The 27,997-nt window shown below is 43.8% G+C and overlaps 2 protein-coding genes across 2 annotated transcripts in view; one reads left to right on the forward strand and one right to left on the reverse strand.

The window, feature by feature from the left end:
* The window catches only part of LOC124711569 (peroxisomal biogenesis factor 19), a 59,976-nt gene extending 59,800 nt beyond the window's left edge, over window positions 1–176 (reverse strand). Inside the window, exon 1 of the mRNA XM_047241712.1 lies at window positions 52–176. The gene's annotated coding sequence lies outside the window, so the exon portion shown is untranslated. The remainder of the gene's footprint in view (window positions 1–51) is intronic.
* LOC124711570 (gamma-secretase subunit pen-2) lies at window positions 25–27,997 on the forward strand. Its single transcript, XM_047241713.1, has 3 exons — window positions 25–365; window positions 27,484–27,588; window positions 27,672–27,997. The coding sequence occupies exons 1-3, from the start codon at window positions 305–307 to the stop codon at window positions 27,809–27,811; spliced, it is 306 nt and encodes a 101-aa protein (XP_047097669.1). The 5' UTR covers window positions 25–304; the 3' UTR covers window positions 27,812–27,997.

Here is a 27,997-nt window from a genome sequence, read left to right on the forward strand (position 1 = left end):
CGCAGGCAACGAAAACAAGCACATACATTCCTCCCAAAATACCGCACCTACCTGTCAGTTAGCTTGTGAAAAAACATCTTATTGATTCACTGCCTTGTCAGCTGGTACGACAGTAAGAAGTGTTAAAAGCCCCTAAACTGATTTTCGATGTGGAGACTGGGCTTGACTCTTTAAATTGATCTGTCTCAGGCTAGAGTAAAATGTCTGCACTTTTTGATCTTTGGTACAGTGTTGTGATAATGGGTGTGCGTAAGTTTACAACTGTTCGTTAGACGTCAGTGAGTTTTGTGTTGATATATCCGCTATGGATTTGTCTAAAATGAAAAATGAAAGGAAGCTATATCTATGTCGATGGTACTTCAGAGGTGAGTGTATTCGCAAGTAACAGGTTATAAAATGATAAAATCAATGCATTTTAAAGGAAGGAAACCAACCTTGTCCCATCGACAGTTGGGAAGCCGCTGCAGTTTACCAGTCCTACAGTAAACTGTGATTGAAGCAAATACTTTCGTTCATAAAGAGAAAGTCACCATCAATAAACAAACTTTAAAGTGTATTGCCCTAATATTGCCTGCAGCTAATTATTTGTATCACTTTATCTCTCTGCTTAAGTGCTAATCAGCCTATCGCTAAAACGAAGATATCGAGATGGTGCCGTACTACATTCTAACCCATTTTGAGAATGGTATTTGGCGTACACCCCGACAGTTGTAAATGTACATTCAGTGTTGCACTAGAAACGACTGCGTTTCAGAGAACGGCAGGCTGGAGGATGTATTCTTCAGTATTCGTCTGTTAATGCGTAGTTGCCCTGTGTTACGCCGAGTCCTAAGAAGCATTTTTAAAGTTAAAAAAAGATCAGTGGCAATCAATCTGAAGGTTGGTTTGTACACAGAAGTACTTTACTAGACATGGTCCAATTGGGGGTGATTTGAAATTGCCATCTTTTGGTCTTACAGTCGGCTGACTTCGCCAAATAAAGGGAGGTTTGCAGTTTAACATTGACTACAAAATGTGATGCAACTCAGCATTTTTTCACGTTATTAAGAAGTATTGCCAGAGAATCGTGAGGTTAACATTTGTAAAATGAGTGACTTACAATGACCACTCTGTTTTGTGTTTAGTATCTCAAGTCAGCATCTTCCAGTGCTGATACATTTGCTAGACGTTTTATGTACAATGTCGGCTCAAAAGTAATTATTTCTCTTGCTAGTGCATGTGCAATTTTTGATATAAATGACTTGTCGTTGTGTCCAGTCCAAAGTTTGGTATGATTCAGTGTTCCCATGCAGTTCCATTATCTCTGCATGATTACTGCAGCCACATCCACTTCAGCCCCCCCCCCCCTCTCTCTCTCTCTCTCTCTCTCTGTGTGTGTGTGTGTGTGTGTGTGTGTGTGTGTGTGTGTGTGTGTGTGTTCTTCTATCAGCACCCTTTCATAGTCAAGTTGTACCAGAACTGTCTCTTTCTCCCTGATTTGATTCAGTACCTTCTCATTAGTTATCTGATCAACTCACCTAATCTCCAGCAGTATCCTGTAGTATCACATTTCGGGAACTTCAGCTCTCTTCTTGTCTTACCTGTTTATCATCCATGTTTTACTTCCATACAGTGACACACTCTGGACTGAAACCTTAATGAAAGACACCCTTGCACTTAAATTTTTATAAAATGTCAACAAATTCTTCTTATTTGCAAATTCTTTTCTTAGTAGTGCCAGTCAATATTTTATATTATATGTACTTCAGCCATCATCAGGAATTTTGCTACTCAAATTACAAAAGTCATTTAAACTATTTTTAGTGTCTCATTTAATAGTACAAGTCTCTCAGCACCATCTGATTTGATTTTACTATGTTCTATTACCCCTGTTTTACTTTTGCAGATATTAATTGTACAGCCTCATTACACGACACTACCCATTCGAATCGACTGTTATTTCAAGTGTTTTGGTATTTCTAACAGAATTACAATGTCATCTATAAACCAAAAATTTTTTGTTTCAATTTCTTGGACTTAAATTTCCTTTCCAGGTTTCTCCTTGGTTTCCTCTACAATTTACCCAGTGTACATAATCAATAGCATAAGGGACAAGCTGGGAACCTCTCACTCCCTTCTTAATTACAATTCAGCTTTTCTTTCATTTCATGTAGCCCTTATTACAGAAGTATGGTTTCAGTACAAGTTGTAGATAGCCTTTTCCTCCCTTCAGAAGTTCAAAGAATGTATTTCAGTGAACATCATCAAAAACTTTTTCAAAATTTACAGTTGCTGCAATTAAACTGACAGTGGTCAAAGTGCTGCAGTGTAGGCTGTACACATCACAGGATGCTGAAACAGTATGTGTTTATAGTAGGTGTGTTTATTAATCAGGGGACTCAAGGAGCATACAGTGTTTCTAATCAATGGCAGCATTTATGTATTGGCTGTGCTATTTTTATAGTGAAATTTAAATGTCCTAACATTTATACATGCAGTGGATGCAGTCATCAGCCAGACCTTGCTAGATGAGTCACCTTTTACATCAGTGACATTTTAATGTCCTCAGAGAGTATTGGAGAGCACTGTCAGGCTGTGGGAGAAGTGTTAAGAGCAGTGTATCGTGCTGACTTGAGCCTCCAACTAAGATAGTGTAGATTTACTTGTCAGAAAGTGGAATTCCTCTGTCATATTGTTAGGAGTGGTGCTATGCACGCTGGAGAGGGCAAGTGGACTCCATCCACAGATTTCCTTCAGCTAAAAACCAGCAACTGTAGAGTGTTCTTAGGATTGATGTGAAGAATGTCCAACAAAAGCAACTTCTGTTTCAGTGTATAACTCACACAAGCATTAATATATATTGTTTCAATCAAATGCTGTAGTTGTCAAATAATATCTCAATTATGACTCTAGTGAATCTGCTGCTCATAGTTATGGTACACAGTATTGCTTCTTCAGAGTCTTGGGCTTTGTTAACATTAAATATCGATCTGCAAATGCAGATGTATACAGATGTGATGTGTGGTAGATTATGCACATCTCCACATTTTAAAATAATTTTTATTCCATTTTAGTTATTTGTTTAGAATATTTCCCTTCACAGTATCTCCTGTGAATAATCACTCTGCTTCACTTCTTTCATAATTTAATTTTTCACCTCCCGCCCTGAACCCTGGAGGCTTGCATGCCTCAGTGATACATATAGCCGTCTCATAAGTGCAACTGTAGCGGAGAGATATCTATTGAGAGGCCAGACAAATGTGTGGTTCCTGAAGAGGGACGGCAGCTGTTTCAGTAGTTGCAGGGGCAAAAATGACTTGCTGTGCTGGTACTGCAAACGCTGAAAACAAGGGGGAACTACAGCCTTAATTTTTCCTGAGGGGCATGCGTCTCTCCTGTATGTGTAAATCATAATGGCATCCTCTTCTATTCTGGAGGTACAATAAACCCTGATTTGAAATAGGAATTGAAGTCCAGGGAGAAGAAATAAAAACTTTGAGGTTTGCTGATGACTTTGCAATTCTGTCAGACAGCAAGAGTCTCAGAAGAGCAGTTGAACGGAGTGGACAACATCTTTAAAGGAGGTTATCAGATGAACAGCAACAAAAGCAAAACACGGATACTGGAATGTAGTCCAATTAAATCATGTTATGCTGAGAGAACTTGATTAGGAAACAAGACATTTAAAATAGATGAGTTTTGCTATTTGGGCAGCAAAATAACTGATGGTGGTCGAAATAGAGAGTATATAAAATTTAGATTGGCAATGGAAGGAAAAGCTTTTCTGAAGAAGAGAAATTTCTTAACATTGAATATAGATCGAAGTTTCAGGAAGTCTTTTCTGAAAGTATTTGTATGGAGTGTAGCCAAGCATGGAAGTGAAACATGAACAATAAACAGCTTAGACAAGAAGAGAATAGAAGCTTTTGAAATGTGGTGCTACAGAAGAATGCTGAAGGTTATATGGGTAAGTTGTGTAACTAATGAGGGAATACTGAAATAATTGGGGAGAAAACAAATTTGTGGCACAGCCAGACTAGAAGAAGGGATTGGTTGACTGGACCTAATCAGAGGCATCAAGGGATCATCAGTTTAGCACTGGAAGGAAGCGTGCCGGTAAAAATCGTAGAGGGAGACCAAGAGAGGAATACAGTAAGCAGATTTAGAAGGATGTAGGTTGCAGTAGTTACTTGGAGATGAAGATGCTCACACAGGATAGAGTAGCATAGAGAGCTGTATCAAACCAGTCTTCAGACTGAAGACCACAACAACAACTCCTTTTTCTATTGAGATCCATTTTCATATGGAACTTCCCAACAGAGGAAGACTATGCCCTCTGGCAGCTCCGCTGTCACTGTCTGACGTGTCTGAATGTAAGCCATAGCTTCAAACTGCCAATGCCTCTCCTCTCTCTTCTTTTCTTGCAGGACTGCTTTCTAGTTGTACAAGAGGGTTCCTGAAAGAAACTATTTATTTAAATTTTTTGACAAAACAACATTTCCTTCAAGGCATGTTCCATTACACACAAGTTTTTTTTACAATCAGTGAATCCATTTTGAAAACATTTTTATACTCGGCTTTAGTCATGGCTTACAGTTGCTCCCCGTTTTTGTTTATCCCAGGCACTTCTGCTTTATCTGATCAATGTTGGATGCCACATAATTCTAGCACCATGACCCATCACTGGTAATGATGATAGTGGAACAAAATTCTGGGTCAGTTTGAAGCTGTTCCTGCGAAGCACTGCATGTTTCCATTTCACATACCATTTCTGGTCAGCCAGAACCTGAGACCGAAGTTTACAAGCCAAAATTCTCATTCTCCATTCTTTTTAAAATCTTCTTAATGGGCTCTGATGACATATAGTTAACTCTGCCCCACATATTGGATAGTAAGTGGGGAAAACCACTTGTACACTTCAGCTTTACTAATAGTGTTATCATTGTAAGCTGTTTTCGTCACAATACTGTGTGCAATGCTTTTCCCTAGTGGGGAGCAAAATTTCATTGCTATGCAATGTTCACTAACACCCATCATAAAAAGAGTACAGAGCAAAACAGCTACAGCAAACAAATTCACTGTGAGGAGACAAAATATTCTCAGGCAACACCAGATGCAATACTGTAGCTTGCAAGGAGTTGTACAACACATCGAAAATAAGAGTGTTTGTACTACACAAACTATGCCCAGGGCAGCACTGTTCTGGAATCTTTTGGATACTCCTTGTATTAGCAGGATATTTTACATGTAGTGTAGAAAGTAGCCGTACTCAAGCTTCAGAAAAGGCTGCATGAATCCCGACAGACAAAAGTTAGTAGAAAGTTGTGTCCTGTAATAAGATATACATATATAACTCTAAAATACTTGTCTGCCACACATGTGACACCCTCTTGTATGGGGCCAAGACTTGGACATCATATGCTAAGCTCAACACTTTTCACATATGGTGCCTTTGAAATATTCTAAGCATAACACAGGGAGATCATGCAACAAATAAGTTACTCCCCCCCTCCCACCCAGGGGTCCACAACCCTTTTGTGGATACATGTGTGGTGAGCACAGGACTCTGAGCTTGTGCAACTCTCTTTCCTTTCTGGGCTGCGTACCTTCCCATTCCACATCTCTTCCTGTCCCCAATCCTTCACTCTAATTGGGATGAACTCTTGATCCTCTTATGGTCCTACTCCTCGGTCATCTTCTGTCTTCACAAAACATAGCTACATTTCCATGATTGCATTCTCTTCCCTCATTTCCAGTCAGTCTGGTTTGATCTCCCCTCTGTTGCTGGCATTCTGGCACATGGGGCACCTATGATGATTCTCCATGATACTATCCATTATCACCTAATCCACTTACACAGTTCCTTCCAAGCTGTCTCTGTATGTCTTTCCCTTTCTGCATTCACCTTCTCTCTTTGTATCATATACCTGGTGATCAAAAAGTCAATATAAATTTAAAAACTTAATAAACCACGGAATAATGTAGATAGAGAGGTAAAAATTGACACACATGCTTGGAATAACATGGGGTTTTATTAGAACCAAAATAAAAAACAAAGTATTGCTAGACACGTAAAAGATCTCTTGCGCATCGTTTGGTGATGATCATGTGCTCAGCCGCCACTTTCGTCATGCTTGGCCTCCCAGGTCCCCAGACGTCAGTCCGTGCGATTATTGGCTTTGGGGTTACCTGAAGTTGCAAGTGTATCGTGATCGACTGACATCTAGGGATGCTGAAAGACAACATCCGACGCCAATGCCTCACCTTAACTCCGGACGTGCTTTACAGTGCTGTTCTGTTCACAACATTATTCCTCAACTACAGCTATTGTTGAGGAATGATGGTGGACATATTGAGCATTTCCTGTAAAGAACATCATCTTTGCTTTGTCTTACTTTGTTATGATTCAAATGACTCTGAGCACTATGGGACTTAACTTCTGACGTCATCAGTCCCCTAGAACTTAGAACTACTTAAGCCTAACTAACCTAAGGACATCACACACGTCCATGCCAAAGGCAGGATTCGAACCTGCGACCGTAGTGGTCGCGCGGTTCCGGACTGTAACACCTAGAACCGCTTAGCCACCCCGGCCAGCACTTTGTTATGCTAATTATTGCTATTCTGATCAGATGAAGCGCCATCTGTCGGACATTTTTTGAATGTTTGTATATTTTATTTTATTTTTTTTGTTTTTTGTTTTTGTTCTAATGAAGCCCCATGTCATTCCAAGCGTGTGTGTCAATTTGTACCTCTCTATCTACATTATTCCGTGATTTATTCAGTTTTCAAATTTATACTGACTTTTTGATCACCCAGTATTTTCTATCGTCCACACCAATGGCAAGAGCTGATCTCTTTCATCTCCTTGGTCAGGTCCCTCCCCCCCCCCCCCCCCCTCCTCCCTTTCCCCAATTTGGTGGTTGGGGACTCCCAATGCCCACCACCTGCTTTGGGGATCTCCGGGTCCTTGTCACAGAGAGGTTCCCTATTGATTGACCAAATGGATCTTGTTTGCCTCAACACTGGGGAACCTACATTTTTGTCTGGCTGCAAGTCAACCTTCTCTCATTTGGACCTTTCAGTTGGTACTGTTTGGCTGTCTTAGCGCTCTGAATGGTTCACTCTTGCTGATACACACTCAAGTGGCCATTTTCCATGTGTCCTTCGATTGCAACCACAACTGCCATCCATGCATCCAGAATGCTAGAAGTTTTCCCAAGCAGATTGGACACTTTTCTCCTCTCTAGCAACATTTGATGACCATCAATTTCCTAGCATTGACGATCAGGTCACTCATGTTACAGAAGTTATTCTTACAGCACCGGAACGTTCAATACATCGCACTTCCCCATTGTCCCAGTACCCCCCAGTTCCTTGGTGGAACGAGGCATGTCGTGATGCAAATATGCAAGCGGAGATGTGCTCTTTGCGTTTTCTGCCATCGTCCTACATTGGCCAACTGTATCCACTATAAGCAGTTATCTGCATGATGCCGTCGCATCATACGCGATAGCAAGAAGGCAAGCTGGGTTTACCAGCTCCTTTAATACCTTCACTCCCTCATCAGTTGTTTCGAGTCAAATCCGACAGATATCCGCCATGTCCAGTTTTTCCCCGACCTCAGGGCAGGATACCTTTGTGGACCCAGCCGCAATATCTAACTCATTGGGTCGACACTTTGCTGAGATTTCGAGCTCTTCTTATTATCCACCAGCCTTTCTCCCGAAGAAACAGGTAGCGGAAGAGTGACCTCTTGCTTTTGCCTCTCAAAATTGCAAAAGGTATAATGGCGTTTTTTCTGTGCAGGAACTCAGACATGCACTCTCCTCCTCTCACTCTTCTGCCCCAAGACCAGATGGTATCCACGTCCAAATGTTGTTGCATCTCTCATATCCTAGTCTGTGCTACCTCCTTCGCCTTGATAATAGACTTCGGGTCAGCAGTAACTTTCCTAGAAGATGGCGGGAAGCTATTGTCATTCCTGTTCGAAACCTGGAAAGGACAAACGTCTCCCCTCCAACTATTGCCCAATCTCTCTCACGAGTAGTGTTTGTAAGGTTTTGGAGTGTATGGTAAATTGCCATTTAGGCTGGTGGCTGGAGTCTTGAAACCTTTTAACAACTGCCCAGTGTGGTTTCAAAAAGCATCGATCCGTCATTGACCATCTTGTTGCTCTCTCCACTTATAACTTGAGCAATTTTCTCAGGAAACGCCAAACGGTAGCTATATGTTTTGATCTGGAGAGGGCATACGATACCTGTTGGAGGACAGTGTTCTCATGGGGCTTTTGAGGTCAGCTACCACTTTTTGTCCATGAATTTATTGCAGAGCGCACATTTGAGGTGCGTGTGAACACTACTCTGTCCCGTACTTTCTCCCAAGAGAACAGGGTGCCCCAGGACTCCATGCTAATTGTTGTACTCTTTGCCATCACCATAAATCCAATTATGGACTGTCTCCTTCCCGGTGTCTTGGGCTCCCTCTTTGTCAATGATTTTACAATCTACTACAGCTCTCAACAGACCATCCTTCTTGAACAATGTCTTCAAGGATGTCTCAATCGCCTCCACTCATGGAGCATCGAAATTGGCTTCCGATTTTCTCCCAGTTAGACTGTCTGTGTAAATTTTTGGCATCGTATAGAGTTTTATCCACTTTCCCTACATCTAGGCCCTGTTGACCTTCTGTTCACAGATGCCGCAAAATTCTTGGGACTTTGTTTGACAGAAAACTGTGCTGGTATCCCACATTTCATATCTTTCAGCTCACTGTCTGCGGTCCCTCAACACCCTCCATGTTCTGAATGGTACCTCCTGGGGAATGGACCGAGTGGTCCTCCTCTGCCTATATCACGTGTTAGTGCACTCGAAATTGGACTATGGAAGCATAGTTTATTCTTCTGCATGGCCGTCAATTCTTCGGTGTCTAAATTCTGTCCACTGCCGTGGATTGCATTTAGTGTCTGGAGCTTTTTACATTAGCCCCATAGAGAGCCTTTACGCTGAGACTACTGAACCTCCACTGTCCAATCAGCAAGCTGTCCTTATGCGTTGTTACGCTAGTCATCTGTCTTCCATGCCTGCTCAACCGACCCGTGCCCGTTTTTCGACGGCTCCTTGGATTTAGGGTATGCATGCAACTCTCCCGCTCTACTACCACCAGGAGTCCGCTTCAGTGAACTGTTACATTCACGTTCCTTCCAGTTTCCTAAAACTTTCTTGACAAATGGGGGATACGACACCACCCTGGCTTCACCCCATATCTGCCTTCTCCATTGCGTTTGTTAGCTTCCCAAGGATAGTACCCTCCCTTTAGTTTATCGTCGGGCATTTGCTGCTCTATGCACACAAATGGAGGATGCCTCATTTATTTACGTGATGGCTCCAAAGCACCTTTGGTGTCAGGAGTGCCTATATTATTGACGACACCTCTGTTAGATTTTGGCTTCCCAACCAGTGTTCGGTTTTTACTGTGGAGCTTTACACTGTTCTCCAGGCTGTCCAATACATCCGTTGCCATGAGTGGCTACAGTATATTATATGCTCGGATTCCCTCAGCTCTCTTCTCAACCTCCAAGCTCTTTATCCCATCCACCCTCTGGTCCACCACCGGATTCAGGACTGCCTCCACATGCTCCACTTGGGGAGCATATCTGTGGCATTCCTCTAAATCTCAGGGCATATTGGTATATGTGGAAACAGGCAACTGCATAGTTAGCATGGTTCCCTTTGCTGATCTATAGAGAATTTTATGTTGCCGTGCTGCTCCTTTATGGCATACACATTGGTTTGCACTTCAGGATAATAAATTACAGGACATAAAACCTCTTCGCTACAGGGCATAAAATCTCTTCCCTGTGCTTGGACCTCTTCCTCCCGGTCTCGTCGTCAGGAGGAGTTAATTTTAAATAGACTCCAGATTGGGCACTGTCTTTGTAGCTGTCGACATCTTTTAAATGGCGATACTCTCCCACTTTGCCCCCACTGCTCTCTGTCATGGATGGTGAGACACCTTTTACTTCAGTGTTCATATTTTAATCAGCTACGTGCCCATTTACAGCTGTCGCCTGATTTATCTTCCCTTTTAGTATATGATGCGTGCTCAACCAATCGCCTCCTTGAGTTTATAAGTGTTAGTGAGATGACATCAGTCATTTGAAGCTCTTTTCAGGGAAAACAATGCCTCTTCAATAGCATTTTTGTAATATTTCCTTCAGTTTTAGTTTCCCTCCTCCTTGAGTTTCACTTCCATTGCTGCTAATTTATATTCCTGTTTTTACCCTTCACTAAGCCACAGAATGGGTGCTTATGACCATAGCTGTTGTGCACCATATAAAAAAAAAAAAAAAAAAAAAAAAAAAAAAAAAAAAAAAAAAAAAAAAAAAAAAAAAAAAAGGTTGCTCCTGAATACTGCAAAGCTGCTGAGTATCACTGCCACTCTCAAGGAATGTCACATTCAGTGGCTAGATCACTTGCATAGTATGGCCTACTCCCACATCTCCAACACCTGTTGCTTGGTGAGGTGGCTCTTGCGAAGTGACCGCCTGGGAGATCTGCATTGCACTTATTGCAGTACTTGTTCAAGCCGAGTATAAAAACTTTTAGTACTGACTGCAACAAATCAGAAGACCATGGTTTTAGAAAGCCTCACTCATGCGAAACTCAGCTTGCTATTTTCTCAAATGATATCCTGTGAACAATGGCTGAAGGGCAACAGGTGGATTCCAGATTTGTTGATTTCTGTAAAGCCTTTGACACTGTGCCCCACTGGTGTCCTGTTAATGGAAGGTACAAGCATACGGAATAGGTTCCCAGATATGTGAGTGGCTTGAAGACTTGTTAAGCAATAGAACCCAGTATGTCATCCTTGACAGCTAGTGATCATCAGAATCAAGAGAATCATCTGGAGTACTCCAGGGAAGTATGATACTACTATTGTTATTTTCTATATACACTCCTGGAAATGGAAAAAAGAACACATTGACACCGGTGTGTCAGACCCACCATACTTGCTCCGGACACTGCGAGAGGGCTGTACAAGCAATGATCACACGCACGGCACAGCGGACACACCAGGAACCGCGGTGTTGGCCGTCGAATGGCGCTAGCTGCGCAGCATTTGTGCACCGCCGCCGTCAGTGTCAGCCAGTTTGCCGTGGCATACGGAGCTCCATCGCAGTCTTTAACACTGGTAGCATGCCGCGACAGCATGGATGTGAACCGTATGTGCAGTTGACGGACTTTGAGCGAGGGCGTATAGTGGGCATGCGGGAGGCCGGGTGAACGTACCGCCGAATTGCTCAACACGTGGGGCGTGAGGTCTCCACAGTACATCGATGTTGTCGCCAGTGGTCGGCGGAAGGTGCACGTGCCCGTCGACCTGGGACCGGACCGCAGCGATGCACGGATGCACGCCAAGACCGTAGGATCCTACGCAGTGCCGTAGGGGACCGCACCGCCACTTCCCAGCAAATTAGGGACACTGTTGCTCCTGGGGTATCGGCGAGGACCATTCGCAACCGTCTCCATGAAGCTGGGCTATGGTCCCGCACACCGTTAGGCCGTCTTCCGCTCACGCCCCAACATCGTGCAGCCCGCCTCCAGTGGTGTCGCGACAGGCGTGAATGGAGGGACGAATGGAGACGTGTCGTCTTCAGCGATGAGAGTCGCTTCTGCCTTGGTGCCACTGATGGTCGTATGCGTGTTTGGCGCCGTGCAGGTGAGCGCCACAATCAGGACTGCATACGACCGAGGCACACAGGGCCAACACCCGGCATCATAGTGTGGGGAGCGATCTCCTACACTGGCCGTACACCACTGGTGATCGTCGAGGGGACACTGAATAGTGCACGGTACATCCAAACCGTCATCGAACCCATCGTTCTACCATTCCTAGACCGGCAAGGAAAGTTGCTGTTCCAACAGGACAATGCACGTCCGCATGTATCCCGTGCCACCCAACGTACTCTAGAAGATGTAAGTCAACTACCCTGGCCAGCAAGATCTCCGGATCTGTCCCCCATTGAGCATGTTTGGGACTGGATGAAGCGTCGTCTCACGCGGTCTGCACGTCCAGCACGAATGCTGGTCCAACTGAGGCGCCAGGTGGAAATGGCATGGCAAGCCGTTCCACATGACTACATCCAGCATCTCTACGATTGTCTCCATGGGAGAATAGCAGCCTGCATTGCTGCGAAAGGTGGATATACACTGTACTAGTGCCGACATTGTGCATGCTCTGTTGCCTGTGTCTATGTGCCTGTGGTTCTGTCAGTGTGATCATGTGATGTATCTGACCCCAGGAATGTGTCAATAAAGTTTCCCCTTCCTGGGACAATGAATTCACGGTGTTCTTATTTCAATTTCCAGGAGTGTACATAAAAGAATTGGCAGACAGGGTAAGTAGCAGTTTGTGGCTGATGATGCTGTGTTGTGTGAAAGGAGTCGTCATCGATTGACTGTAGGAGAATACAAGATGACTTAGACAAAATTTCTAGTTGGTATGATGAATGCCAGCTAGCTCTAAATATGGAAAGATCTAACTTGATGCAAATGAGCAGCAAAAACAAACCCAAATGTTCAAATACAGCATTAGTAGCATGCTGCTTGATTTAGTCATATTGATTAAATATCTTTGTGTAAGGTAAGGATTGTAGTAGGGAAGGCAAATGGTCGACTTATTGGGAGAATTTTAGGAAATGTAACCCTTTGTTGAGTACTGTTAGTGTTTGGGATCTGCCTTGGTCGAATTAAAAGAAGACATTGAGGCAATTCAGAAATAGGTTGCTAGATTTGTTACCCATAGGTCTGACGAACATGCAAGTATTACAGAGACCTCTCGGGAACCAAAATGGGAATCACTGGAGGGAAAGCGACATTCATTCCAAGGATCACTATTGAGAAAATTGAAAGAACCAGAATTTGAGGCTGACTGCAGAATGGTTCTCCTGTTGCCAATGTACATTTAGTGTAAGGACCACAAAGATAAGATTAGAGAGATCAGGGCTCGTATGGAGGCATATAGACGGTTGTTTATCCCTCACTGTATTTGCGAGAGGAACAGGAAAGGAAATGACTAGCAGTGGTACAGGGTACCCTCCGAGGAGGGTCGGATTGCAGAGTATTTTGTAGATGTAACAATGAAAAACTCCCACACCATAGGACCACCTCCTCCGTACTTCACTGTTGGCACAACATGTGATGGCAGGTAATGTTCTCCATACATTCGCCAAACCCAAAGAACTTCTGTTGAATTGACACCAGGTATTTTTTACACCTTCCCTGTGCAATGTTTGACATTTCCTGTCCATCAGTACATGAGGCCGGTACATCACAACAGTCAATGTGGGCAGCCTTAGAAGGGTTTGATGATGATGATGATGATGATGATGATGATGATGTCAACACAGATGATGATGATGTCAACACAGATGATGATGATGATGATGATGTCAACACAAACACCCAGTCCCCGGACAGAGAGAATCCCCAACCCGGTTGGGAATCGAACCTGGGACCCCGTGATCTAGAGGCAGTAACACTAGCCAATAGACCACGAGCTGCGGACATTAAGAAGGGGTGATATGTCCCTGATGGATTTGTTACTCAGGTGACATCCAATGACCAGTCTATGTTCAAAATCGTTGAGCTCTTCTACCTGATACATTCTGCTGTTACTCCCCCCCCCCCCCCCCCCCCCCCCCCCCGCGGGTCCGGGGGTTAGAATAGGCCTGAGGTGTTCCTGTCTGTTGTAAGAGGCAACTAACAGAAGTCTCACACATTTTGGCCTTTATGTGATGTCCCCTGTAGGGTTTGACCTCCATTTTCAAAATTTACCCGAAGAGCGAGCCAATTGGGGAAGGGTGCCTTATATGGTGCATCGTGTCCATTGTCCCTTGAGATCTTTAGCCCACTTTCTCGTCATCGCATTGCAGTCCAGCTCATTCTCCATCTCTGGAGTGAGGAATCCTTCATGAGTGCGTTTTCCACCATGCACTATGCAGTGTCGCTTTCTGCGCCAACGATAACCACGGACTTCTTTGCACGTGATATCTAGCGCGGTAACCTGTCCATTGTGGTGGGGTCACCATGTACCCTGTTGGTTGTAGCCCCCCTGACAACATGGGGACCACTCTGCTGATGCCTGCGCCATTAACTCCCCACATATGCCAGGGAGTAGATGCCTGTCATGCTGGGGCATCAGGACTCTTGGCAAAGGCCATCCTGCCAGGTGGCACCTGTGGGGAGGGCTCCGGGTAGGAGTGGATGGCATCAGGGCGGATGACGCGCGATGAAGCGTACCGCGTCATCACTTGCTGGTGATCAGACACCAGCAGTCTCCAAGTGTTCCAAGTCTCAGTACAATGCAAGAAAGTACAACCCTAAATCATTCCCCTCCTTGGCCACACCATGGGGGGGAACACCAGGCTAAGGATGGCAGTGAACCTTATTCACCCCAGTACTCCATATGTATGAGAACTGATGGGGACTCCTTTGTTTCGATGAAGGCACTGTTTTTTGTGGAGCATTTAGAGGACAAGTTTGTGGAGGTGAAGGGCTTGTCCATAATGCGCTCTGGGTCAGTCTTGATAAAAATAGCATCCTCTGCCCAGTCACAGGCTTTATTCGCTTGTAACAAGTTGGGTGATGTTTCTGTTATCTTCACACCACATAAGAGTTTAAATGTGGTCCAGGGTATTATATTCCACAGGGACCTTCTTTTGCACTCTGACGATGAGCTGTATGCCAATTTTGAGCAGTGAGGTGCTCATTTCTGGCGGCACTTTAATTACAGTAATGTCTCTTGTATTATTTTAGTCATCCAATCAATTACAGTTTGGATTTGGTTTCTAACATTCAGTGGTAGTACAGAACTCGTGCTTTATCCGATTACATACATAAAATGCGGAAATAAGGCCTCAAATTCTGGAAATTGGAAAGTTGTATGATGTAAACAGTTGGAGGGTTAATTAGAAATGTAATTACAAAGAATATTACTTACAGAGGAAGACATAAAAATAGATAACAAATGAAAATACATCGCTTGGTAATAACTTTTAAGCTGTTTCTCAAGGTAATGAGGTTTTCTGTGTTTACTCGTTACTCAATTGCAGTTATGGTAATTACAAGTGTTAGTTATTTATGCCAACATTTCCATAGCCTTTTGTTATCTGTTGCTGCATATTTATTACTTCAATTTCTTGATTGTATATTTAATGTACCGTATGTACATAATTTTATTAATAACAACAATCTATTGACAATCAAAACAACGTACGTCCTTCCAGAATATTCTATATGCTTTCACAATGAACATCAAGTGTTTTAGCAATATGGACAGAATGATATATATGAAGACACACATACAAGGCCTTAGAAAGCACTGTCTGATAACTATCCGGATGCATATAGAAAAAAGATGGTATCAGACATTTCATATGATTCTTGGGGGAGGCTGTACTGTTATAACCTTACCCGAGAAGGTCAAGGTGGGTGGTCTACCGCTGTGATGTCAAATCGTATATCCCTCCCCTGATGCAGTGCTTTAAGTGCTGGAAGTTCGCCCATATGTCTTCCTGCTGTACTTCCAGCGTCACATGCCGAGATAGTGGACATCCATCACATCCCAATACTCCATGTGCCTCACCTCCCATCTGTGTCAACTGCAGAGAGCATCATTCACCTTGCTCGCCAGACTGCAGGATTTTACAGAAAGAGAGAAAAATCGTGGAATACTAGATCCTGGACCGACTGACCTACACTAAGGCTAAGCGAAAATATGAGCGCCTACATCCTGTGGCTATGACCTCCTCATATGCCGTCGCTATGAGAACAGTTGTAGCCCCATTAGTTCTGTGAATTCCAGTTGGCTCTCAGGCTACACCTGCCCCCTTGATGGGGGAGGGGGGGCAATTCCAATCCCCCCCCCACTCCCTATCTTGTTGCTCCCGCACCACCTACCTCAGGAGCACTGCCCCCCTCTCCCAGCCGGAGAGGCATCAGTCTTCTTCAGCTCCTCCCCAGGAAGGGATCCGTTGGGTCACTCCCTTCCCAGTTTTCTGCTAGTGGGAGAGATTGCAGCCGCCAGTGGATGCAGTGCCCAAAAGCAGCTGGTTGTAGGGCTTCATAATCCTCCTAAGTCCTCGTGGCTGAATCAGCCCCAGTCAGAGAAACCCAAGGGGCACTGAGAAAAGTCAAAAAGAAGACCCCTAAGACCAAGGAAATTTGCAGTGCACCCACACCACTGCCACCTACAAGCCCTGTGTCTGCGGACGAGGTGGAGATTCTGGCGGCCGATGAGGACCTAGATCTCGCCGGACCCTCAGACGCAATGGATACAGACTGCTCAGGCAATAAGTCAGTGGCAGAAGGTGACCCTGAGGTGTAAACTGCCTCATTGAATGTTCAATGCCTTCCCAGTCTCACAATGTCATCCTTCAGTGGAATTACAGTGGTTTTTTCCACTACCAGGCTGAGCTATGGCAACTTGTAAGCTTTACATCTGCTTTCTGCATTGCCCTCCAGGAAATCTGGTTCCCAGCAATGTGGTCCCCTGCTCTCCGCAGCTATATGGGATATTACAGGAACCGTAGTGACTATAATCAAGTGCCAGGTTAAGCTTGCGTTTCTGTCCTAAACTCAGTCTGTAGTGAACTTGTGCCCCTTCAAACCCCTCTTGAAGCTGTGGCTGTCAGAATAGGGACAATCAGGAAATAACTGTCTGCACTGTATATCTTCCTCCAGATGGTGCAGTACCCCTGAATGTATTAAGTGCACTGATTGATCAACTCCCTAAACCTTTCCTACTTTTGGGAGATTTTAACGCCCATAACCCCTTGTGGGGTGACACCATGCTTATTAGCCGAGGCAGAGATGTCGAAACCTTACTGACTCAGTTTGACCTCTGCCTCTTAAATACTGGGGCCGCCACACATGTCAGCATGGCTTGTGGTATTTACTCAGCCAACCCAGGACTTCTCCCATCTATGCACTGGAGAGCACATGACGACCTGTGTTGTAGTGACCACTTCCCCATCTCCTTGTCACTGTCCCGGCGTCAGGCACACAGATACGTGCCCAGATGGGCTTTAAACAAGGGATTGGGAAACTTTCACCTCTGCTTCACCGTTGAATCTCCCCCACATAGGAACATCGATGTGATGGTTGAGCAGGAGACTACAACAATCATTAATGTGGCAGAAAACAGGATCCCTTGCTCTTTAGGGTGCCCCTGGCAAAAGGCGGTCCCCTGGTGGTTAACGTAAGTTGCTAAGTCGCTGAGGCAATAAAGGAGTGCCAGTGAGCTCTGCAGCAGCATAAGTGGCACCCTTCCCTGGAGCATCTCATAGCCTTTAAATGGTCCCGTGCCCGTGTTTGCCAGCTTATCAAAAAGACAGAAACAGGACTGTTGGGAGAGATACATTTCGACCATTGGATGCCATACGTTACCTTCCCAAGTCTGGATGAAGCTCGGACATCATTTTGGGTACCAGACCCCAACCGGTGTCCCTGGCATTAACATCAGTGGTGTGTTGTCTACCAATGCAAACGTGATTGCAGAGCACTTTTGTGAGCACTATGCTCGAGTGTCTGCGTTGGAGAACTACCCCCCAGCCATTTTGCACCCTCAAATGGCAGATGGAAAGGAAAGTCCTCTCGATCACTACATGCCACAGTCAAACCTAAAATGCCCCATTTACAGAGTGGGAGGTCCTCGGTGCCCTTGCACATTGCCCCAACACAGCTCCTGGGCCTGATCAGATCCACAGTCAGATGATTAAACATCTGTCATCTGACTACAAGCGACATCTCCTCGTCATCTTCAACCGGATGGCGTCTTTCCATCGCAGTGGTGGGAGAACACTATCACTCTAGTGCTTAAACGTGGTGAAAACCCACAATGTGGATAGTTATCGGCCCATCAGACTCACCAACATTCTTTGTAAGCTGCTGGAATGTGTGGTGTGTAGGCAGTTGGGTTGGATTGGGTTCTAGTCATGTGGCTTACTGGCTCCATGTCAGAGCGGCTTCTGCCAGGATCGCTCTACCACTGATAATCTTGTGTCCCTCGAGTCTGCCATCTGAACAGCCTTTTCCAGATGCCAACACCTGGTTGCCGTCTTTTTTGATGTACGAAAAGCATATGACAGGACCCGGCGACTTCATATCCTTGCCACATTATGCAAGTGGGGTCTCAGAGGCCCACTCCCGATTTTTATCCAAAATTTCCTGTCGCTTTGTACTTTCCATGTCCAAGTTGGTGCCTCTCATATTTCGCCCCGTATCCAGGAGAATGAGGTCCCGCAGGGCTCCATATAGAGTGTATCTCTATTTTTAGTGGCCATTAATGGTCAAGCAGCAGCTGCAGGGCTGTCCGCCTCACCATCTCTGTATGCAGAAGACTTCTGCATTTCGTACTGCTCCACCAATACTGGTGTTGCTGAGCGGTGCTTACAGGGAGCCATCCACAAGGCACAGTCATGGGCTCTAGCCCACAGTTTCCAGTTTTCAGCTGCAAGTTCTTGTGTTATGCACTTCTGTCGTCGTCATACCGTACATCTGGAACCAGAACTTTATCTTAATGACGATCCACTCACTGTAGTGAAGACATGTCGATTCTTAGGACTGGTTTTCGTCGCCCGATTGACTTTTCTTCCTCACCTTTGTCAGCTTAAGCAGAAGTGCTGGCAGCACCTCAGTGCCCTCCGCTGCCTGAGTGATACCAACTGGGGTGCAGATTACTCTATGCTGCTGCAGCTCTACAGAGCCGTTGTTCAATCCCACCTTGAGTATGGGAGTTTGTATTGTGGTTCGTCGGCATCCTCAGCATTGCGTTTACTCAACCCAGTGCACCATTGTGGCGTTCGCCTAGTGACAGGAGGTTTTAGGATGAGTCCAGTGATCAGCTTCCTTTTGGAGGCCGGAGTCCCTCCATTGCAAGTTAGGCATGCATAATTGCTCTCCAGTTATGTTGCACATGTTTGTAGTCCTCCTGCACATCCGAATTACCGTCTCCTTTTCCCACCCACGGCAGTTCATCTCCCGCATCGGCGGCCCAGATCAGGGCTTAAAATTGCAGTTCATGTACAATCCCTTCTCTCCGAACAGGAGTCCTTGCCTTTGCCGCCTATACTTGTGGTTCATTCACGTACATCTCCGCGGTGTACACCTTGGCTGCGGCTTTGCCTGGACCTTTCACGTGGCCCTAAGGACTCAGTTAACGCTGTGACAGCAGTTATGAGATATATACCAAATAAATTAATAAGTTATGGTACTGATCCCCCCAAGGTACACAAAATGGGCCACATTGCTGTTGCAGAAGCAGCAAAAAAAGAATGCCAAATTTAAAAGAACGCAAAATTCCCAAGACTGGCAAAGTTTTGCATAAGTTCAAAATATAGCGTGTACTTCACTGCTAGATGCTCTCAATAATTTCCACAATGAAACTCTGTCTCGAAATCTGGCAGGAAACCCAGAGAGATTCGGGCACACCAATGGCAAGATGCAATCAATACCTTCACTGCATGATAACAATGGTGAAGTCATTGATGATAGTGCCACTACAGCAGAGTTATTAAACATGATTTTCCGAAACTGCTTCACCAAAGAAGACAAAGTAAATATTACTGAATTCCAATCAGGAACAACTGCCAAGATGAGAAACATAGAAATAGATATCCTCACTTTTGCAAAGCAGCTTAAATCACTTAATAAAAGCAAGGCTTCTGGTCCAGATTGTATACCAGTCAGGTTCCTCCCAGAGTATGCTGATACAGTAGCTCCATATTTAGCTATTATATACAACCACTCGCTCACAGAAAGACCATACCTAACGAGTCACACCAAGACACAAAAAGGGAAGTAGTAGTAATCCGTTGTATTACAGGCCCATATCACTAACGTCGATTTGCAGTAGGGTTTTGGAACATAAACTGTATTTGAACATTGTGAAGTACCTTGAAGAAAAAGATTTATTAACAAATAGCCAGCGTGGATTCAGAAAATATCATTCTTGCGAAACACAACTAGCTCTTTATACTTGTGAAGCAATGAGTGAGTGCTACTGCCAGGGGATGTCAAATTGATTCCATATTTTTAGATTTCCAGAAGGCTTTCGACACTGTTTCTCACAAACGTCTTCTAACCCAACTGCATGCCTATGGAATATCGCCTCAGTTGTGCAACTGGATCAGTGATTTTCTGTCAGGAAGGTCACAGTTCATGGTAATAGATGGAAAGTCATTGAGTAAAACAGAAATAATATCCGGTGTACCCCAAGGAAGTGTTATAGGCCCTCTATTGTTCCTGAACTATATTAATGACATAGGAGACAAATCTCAGTAGCCATCTTAGATTGTTTGCAGATGATGCTGTCATTTACCATCTTGTAAAGTCATCGGATGACCAAAACAAATTGCAAAATTATTTAGATAAGATGTCTGTGTGGTGCAAAAAGTGGCAATTGACCATGAATAAAGAAAAGTGTGAAGTTATTCACATGAGTACTAAAAGAAATCCGCTACATTTCGATTACGCGATAAGTCACACAAATCTGAAGGCTGTAAATTCAACTAAATACTTAGGAATTACAATTACCCTAAATTGGAACGATCACATAGATAATGTTGTGGGTAGAGCCAACCAAAGACTGTGATTCACTGGCAGAACACTTGGAAAGTGCAACAGGTCTACTAAAGTGACTGCTTGCACCACGCTTGTCCGCCCTATTCTGGAGTATTGCTGTGTGGTGTGGGATCCGCTTCAGATGGGACAGACGGATGATGTTGAAAAAGTACAAAGAAGGGCAGCTCGTTTTGTATTATTGCAAAGTAAGGGAGATAGTGCCACAGACATGATACATGAATTGGAGTGGCAATCATTAAAACAAAGGTGTTTTTCGTTGCGACGGGATCTTCTCATGAAATTTCAATCACCAGTTTTCTCCTCTGCTTGCAAAAATGTTCTGTTGGCACCCACCTACATAGGGAGAAATGATCATCACGATAAAATAAGGGAAATCATGGCTCACACAGAAACCTTTGTGCTCGTTTTTCCCGCGCGCCATTCGAGAGTGGAACAGTAGAGGGACAGTTTGAAGGTGGTTCATTGAACCCTCTGCCAGGCACTTTATTGTGAATAGCAGAGTAATCATATAGATGTAGACTCTCCGCTGTCACTTCCGCTCGATGCTCAACATGTACCGGGTCCATGGTGGCTCGATGGCTGATGGTCATGTTGGCTTTGCATATGTTCATGGAGGGCAGATAGAACAGCACTCCTTGCCAGATGGCTGCAGTGTTTTCACTGCAGAGCTGGCAGCCATATCTCCTACTCTTGAGCACATCCACTCATGCCCAGTCGAGTCATTTCTCCTGTGTACTGACTCCTTGAGCAGCCTACAAGATATCACCCAGTGCTACCCTCATCATCCTTCAGTAGCGACCATCCAGGAGTTCATCTGTGCCATGGAAAAGTCCAGTCATTCAGTGGTGTTTGTCTGGACCTCAGGTCACATCTGAATCCCAGGCAACAAACTTGCTGACAGGCTGGTCAGACAGGCTACGCAGAAACCGCTTATGGAGATTGGCTTCTCTGAAACTCACCTGTGTTCAGTATTATGCCGCAAGGTTTTGCAGCTTTGGGAGACGGAATGGCATAACCTCAGTATGCACAACAAGGTGCGTGCCATTAAGGAAACTACGAATGTGTGGAAGACCTCCATGCACGCCTCTCACAGTGACTCTGTGGTTCTCTGTCGGCTCTGCATTGGCCATATGTGGCTGATGCATGGTTACCTCCTCTGTCACAAGGACCCATCTCGGTGTCGCTGTGGCTCACAAATGACGGTTGTCCATCTCTTACTGGATTACCCACTTTTAGCCGCTCTGCGGCAGACTTTTAACTTTCCCAGCATCCTACCTTCAGTGTTGGACGATAATGCCTCAACAGCAGCTTTAGTTTTACGTTTTATTCGTGAGGGTGAGTTTTATCATTTGCTCAAAGTTTTAGCACCTGTCATTTGTCCCTGTGTGTCCTCCACCCTAGTGCTTTCAGCGTGGGGGTTTTATTTTGTTACAGAGTGGCTGGCTTTTCCTTTTTATCCTCATGGTCAGCCAGCAATGGTAACATGCTTTCTTGTTTTAACCTCCTCTAACTGCTCCTTGTCTCTTTGTGGTTTTGTTGTCCCCTTTTTTCCATTTAAGTGTTTGTTGCCCTTCAGTCATTGTTATGGTTTTTCCTTTCATTCTGTTTTGTGTTGTCTCAAGTGTCTTATTCTCATCCTTGTGGCATTGTTTCCTTCGGAACAAGGGACTGATGACCTCGTAGTTTGGTCCCGTCCCCCCTCTTTTAAACAAACCAACCAACCAACCATTCTGCTGTTACTGCTTCTCTAATGACAACTCGATACTCCCCGACTCCTTTTATACTAGTGGGGGTCTGCCACTTGTGGCTTCTAGCGGTCAATTTAGAGTTACATATAGGTGTCCATGTACTTTTGATCAGGTAGTGTGTGTGCGCGTATAGTTGCTCCAGTTGCTTCTTCCCAAATGAAAATGGCACACTGTGCTTGGATTTTGGATCTAAACAAATGGAAACGCCTTTTTATACCTTGAGCTTAGAATTTAAAAAATTAAAGCTTTTTACCTATTCATGAATATTCAATTTAAACAGAATGTTCATCGGACTTGAAGTAGATGTTACCAAAATGCACTAAGCTTATTTTTTGATAAATAAGTAAACTCTGTCTTTAGTATAAATTTATAACAACTAGTTCTTTCCTTTCATGATCCACTTGCAAATAGAGTGAGGGAAAATTTTGTCTGTATGTCTCTATATGAGCCCTGATTTCTCATATCTTTTTTACATGGTCCCTATGCGAAATGTATGTTGGGGGCAGTAGGATTGTTCTGCAGTCAGCCTCAAATGCTGGATCTCTAAATTTTCTTAATAGGGTTTTTCAAAATGAATGTTTTCTTCCGTACACAGATTCTCAGTTTAGCTCCCGAAGCATATCCGTAACACTTGCATGCTGATGGAACCTCCTGGTAACAAATCTAGCAGCTCGCCTCTGAATTGCTTTGATGTCTTCTTTCAGTCTGATGTAGAGCGGATCCCAAACACCGGAGTAGTACTCAAGAATAGATTTCACTAGTGTCCTATATGCGGTCTCCTTTACATTTGAACCACTGTTTCGTAAAATTCTCCCAATAAACTGAAGTCAGCCATTTACCTTCCCTACCACAGTGCTCACATGCTTGTTCCACTTCATATCACTTCACTACATTATGGCCAGATATTTAAACGACTTGACTGTGCCAAGCAGGACACTACTAATGCTGTATCCAAACAATAAGGGTTTGTTTTTCTTATCCTCCACATTAACTTACATTTTTCTACATTAAGAACAGGCTGCCATTCATCAAACCAACTAGATATTTTGTCTAGGTCAACTTGCATCAACCTACAGTGACTGATCTACAGCACCATCCTGTACATCACAGTACCATCAGCGAAAACTGCAGATTGCTGCCCACCCTGTCTGCCAGATCATTAATGTGTACAGAAGATAGCACATGCTGTATCACACTTCCATGGCACTCCTGATGTTAGCCCTGCCTCTGATGAATAATCACTATCGAGGACAACATACTATGTTCTACTACTTAAGAAGTCTTCAAGCCAGTCACATATCTGGGAACCTATTCCATTTGCACATACCTTCATTAACAGTTTGCAGTGGGGTACTGTGTTGAATACTTCTTGGAAATTTAGAAATATGGAATCAGCCTGTCGTCCTTCATTCATAGTTTGTAGTATATCATGTGAGAAAAGAGAAATCAGAGTTTCGCACAAGCGATGTTTTCTAAAGCCATGCTGATTTGTGGAGATAAGCTTTTCAGTCTCTAGGGGATTTATTATATCTGAGCTCAGAATGCACTGTAGAATTGTGCAGCAAACTGATATTAAGCATATTGGTCTGTAATTTTGGGGCTCGTTCTTTTACCCTTCTTAGATACAGGAATCACTTCCACTTTTTTCCACTCACTTGGCACTTTGTGCTGGTCGAGAGATTCATGATAAATGCAGGCTAGGTAAGGGGCCAATGACATGAAATACTCTTCGTAAAACTGACTTGGGGTTCCATCTGGACCTGGAGACTATTTGTTTTCAACTCCTTTGGTTGTTTCTCTACGCCAGGGGTGTTTATTACTACGCCATCCATATGGGACTTTGTGGAATGGTCAAATGATGGTACATTTGTACGATTCTCCTGCATGAACGATTTCTTAAATGTGGAATTTAAAACTTTTGCTTTCCTTTTGCTATCTTCTACTGTGAAACCAGACTGGTCAACAAACTACTGAATGGAAGCCTTAGACCCACTTAGCAATTTTACCTAGGACCAGAATTGTTTCAGTTTCTCCACCAGATCTCTAGCCAAGGTAGGACAGCAGTAGATGTTCTATGCTTCGAGCACAGATCTTTTCACAGACGCACGAATCTCTACTAAACTTTGCCTGTCGTCATTTGCGCATCCTCTTTTGAACCAAGAGTGCAACAGCCTTTTCTTCCTCAGCATTTTCCAGATTTTGTTATTAAACCACAGTGGGTCTTTCCCATCCTTAATCCAATGACTAAGCACATACTTGTCCAGAGCAAGATTTACAATTATTTAAACTTTGCCCATAATTCCTCTATGGCCATCATTCTGAAACTAAATGATTGCAGTTCATTGTCTAAGTGAGATGCTAACAACTGCTTATCTGCTTTTTCTAGCACGAACACTCTCCTAGCTCTCTTGACTGATTTATTAACTTTCTTTGAATGGCTCTAGAATTGTCACAGTGGACTAGAGTGGTCCAAAGAACGTCCCACAGTTAACTTGGTTTCACCTAGACATGTTATGCATGACCTGATAACTTCACTACCACACTCAATTTCAAACTCGCTAGACAATATTTTTGTCAGCTGCAATGAACACGCCCCTTCCTACAGTATCTAATCTGTCTTTCCGATGAACACTCCAAGACATGCTAAATATCTCAGACCTTTTTACTTCGGGGTTTAGCCAGCTCTCAGTCTCAAGAATAATTTGAGGATGAGAACTTTGCTGGAGGACAATACAATCTGGAACTTTGTTATGAATACTTTGACAGTTTACTATTACAATTTTTGCAGTCAAACTTTCTTTACTCTGAACACTATATGATTTCCCTATGTGCATATTGACTGGAAAGTATTTGTGAGAATACCTCAAACTACCACCCAGCCTAAAAAAGAAAACATGTGCACTCCACAAATACTGTGCTACTCGAGTAGCTTCTTCCTTTGTGTAGTACACACCTGACTTACCAAGGGGAGTCTTACAAATTCCCACCCAATGACAGAGGTCCATAAATCTGCAGCCAAGACTGTCACAAAGACAATGAAGACCTTGGTTGAGACCCTCCACTCAGCTCAAAACCAATGGACCCCATCAACTTTGGGAATGGTGCTGCAAATTGCGAGCTCTGCTTGCACCCAGCATATAAGGCCAGCCGTCTTCACCACCTCTGCCAGCCACTTGTAAGAACTGAGGATGCCCTCAGCACCCATGCGACAGGCATCATTGGTATCAATGTAAGCCACAGCTTTCAGACGACTGCGCATGTATGCTGTGTGTTTGACAGCTCCAGGCAAGGTCGCCTCCACGTCTTGGATGAGGGCCTCCAGTAGACATATCAAGTGCACAGCCTAACAATGGAGCACCCAATTATCAGCAAACTGCTGACCACTTGTTCCTGCTCAGATGCTGCTGAAGGAAGAGTCACCAGTTCACTCACAGTGTGAATAGGCGAGGCCATACGACACAAACATGTTACCGTCCGCCATTCGCCATTCGGGTCCACCACGTTGGGTGCGATAGAAGGTGCCTCAGCAATAGAACCCTTGGGCGAAACAAGTGACACATGAGGTGTCCCATGCAACGCTCCAGAATCTCTGCCACCGCTACACCCCAAGACGGTCCTGAAGGCGACTGATCACAGCCAAAACCACATTCAACTGTTCCCCGCAAACTGGGGCCAACCCCTCCTGTGTCCGCACACAGTAGGCACATAACCTACCCATCCTAGCAAGACTAACTGAAGAGTAAACAGTACAAGGTGGCAGAATCTTAGGTAAGCAACTTGTTATCCTCCTGGTGTGTAACAAAGGGATGCGGATACCTCAGTGAACTATGTAGCTGGCTGTTCAGAAGAAATGACAACTGAAGTACAGACTGCCTGAATTCACATTTACAGCTAACAGAAAAGTGAGACTAAACTTCTTAAATACCAAAACACACAAGCAATTAAACAAATATGTACACTTAAGAAAACACAGAAAAAGCCAAGTATGTAACTTGATACCCTGGATATGTGTCACAGGCGATAGCTGGCACTGAACTGAGCTGTTAACTACACTGTTTACAGTGGCCACTAATCTCAGAAGAAATAGTTGAGTAAAATTAAAAACATCACCCACACATGAAAACTGTACAGAATTATAATCATTTGATAACCAAACATTCTCACAAAACGGTGACAGATATAAACATCCCTTGTGTTGAAAAGCAACAGTTTTACAGTCAGTGCTTTGCATTGCTCCTGTCTTAGTTCATGATTATTTTGAGAGCCCTGACACAGAGGGAACACCCCAAGCAGGTGGGAAGATGCACAGAGTATCCTGTATAGGACTCAACAACAGATGCGCCACATTATAGGCCAATATATTTAATGCCATTTGTTACAGGACCCTCAAGTTCTGGAAAAGTGTAGTACACCCTTAAAGGAGATAGTGTACCGAATGCTTGTTCTGCCCTGTCTGAAGTGTTTGATGTCCCTACAACATCAGACAAAAGGAAGACATGGAAGCAATTCGGAGGCATCGTACCAGCTTTGTTACTGGTTGGTTCAATCGTGTGTGAGTATTATAGAAATGCTCCATAGGTTTGATGGTAGTTTTTGGAGAGAAGGTGGATCTTTTTGTGAAACACTACTGAGAAAGGTTAGCGAAATAGCATTTGCAATAGACTGCAGAATAATTCTACCACCTCAGGCTTTCTTTTGAGTAAGTTTCATAAGAATAAAATAGTGGATATTAAGTCTTGTACAGAAGTAAACAGGCAAGAGGAAAAGGAAGGACTAGTAATTTTCAGAGCTAAATAGCTCCTAGGGAAGAGAGTGAGTCCATGTTTGAGTCTTAGTCTGACATAAAATTAATCTGCCTTAAAGTTTTGTAGCTACGAACACATAATTTCATAGTGAAAGAATCAATCATGATCCATCTTTATGTTCCAGTATGGTTGGTGTGGCATAAAAAAATACCTCATTTGTCTTGTTTTTTTGGTAAACAAAACTGTCCTTTCCCAGCCCTAAAGTATTTTTGTTTGCTGGCATGTGTCTAGCAAAATTCTCTTTCATCAAACTGCTGTGATGTTGAGATACGTTTTTATAAGGAATTTGTTTTCTCTCTGTTTTAGCGGGCTTTGCATTTTTGCCATTTCTGTGGTGCATAAATGCTATATGGTTTTTTCCGGAAGCATTCAAACGACCAGAGTATGAAGAGCAAAAGCCTATCAAGAAATGTATGTATTTCTTACATCCAAATCTTATTTATGGAATATTCGAAGGATAAGATCATGTGTTTTACTATTGTATGTTGTTTCAGATGTGATTTTATCTGCGATTGGAGCTATTATTTGGACTATAATTCTGGTGTCGTGGATTGTCATGTTTCAAACACACAGAGCAGAATGGGGAGCTACAGCTGATTACATGTCGTTCATTATACCAACTGGGGTCCCGTAACTGCAGAATGCTGGCACTTTGTGGTTTGTGCTAATCATTTGTTATGAGAAGGAGACTATAAACTGTGAGCCTGTGATTTTTCATTATCTTAATAATACTGAACCTATTGGGAGACAAACTTTGTTTTAAAAGAAGCATTGTAAATATAATGTAGTATTGGAATAAACTTGAGAAACACTGTCAAAA

The sequence above is a fragment of the Schistocerca piceifrons genome, chromosome 8, assembly GCF_021461385.2.
Source record: "Schistocerca piceifrons isolate TAMUIC-IGC-003096 chromosome 8, iqSchPice1.1, whole genome shotgun sequence".
NCBI lineage: Eukaryota > Metazoa > Arthropoda > Insecta > Orthoptera > Acrididae > Schistocerca > Schistocerca piceifrons.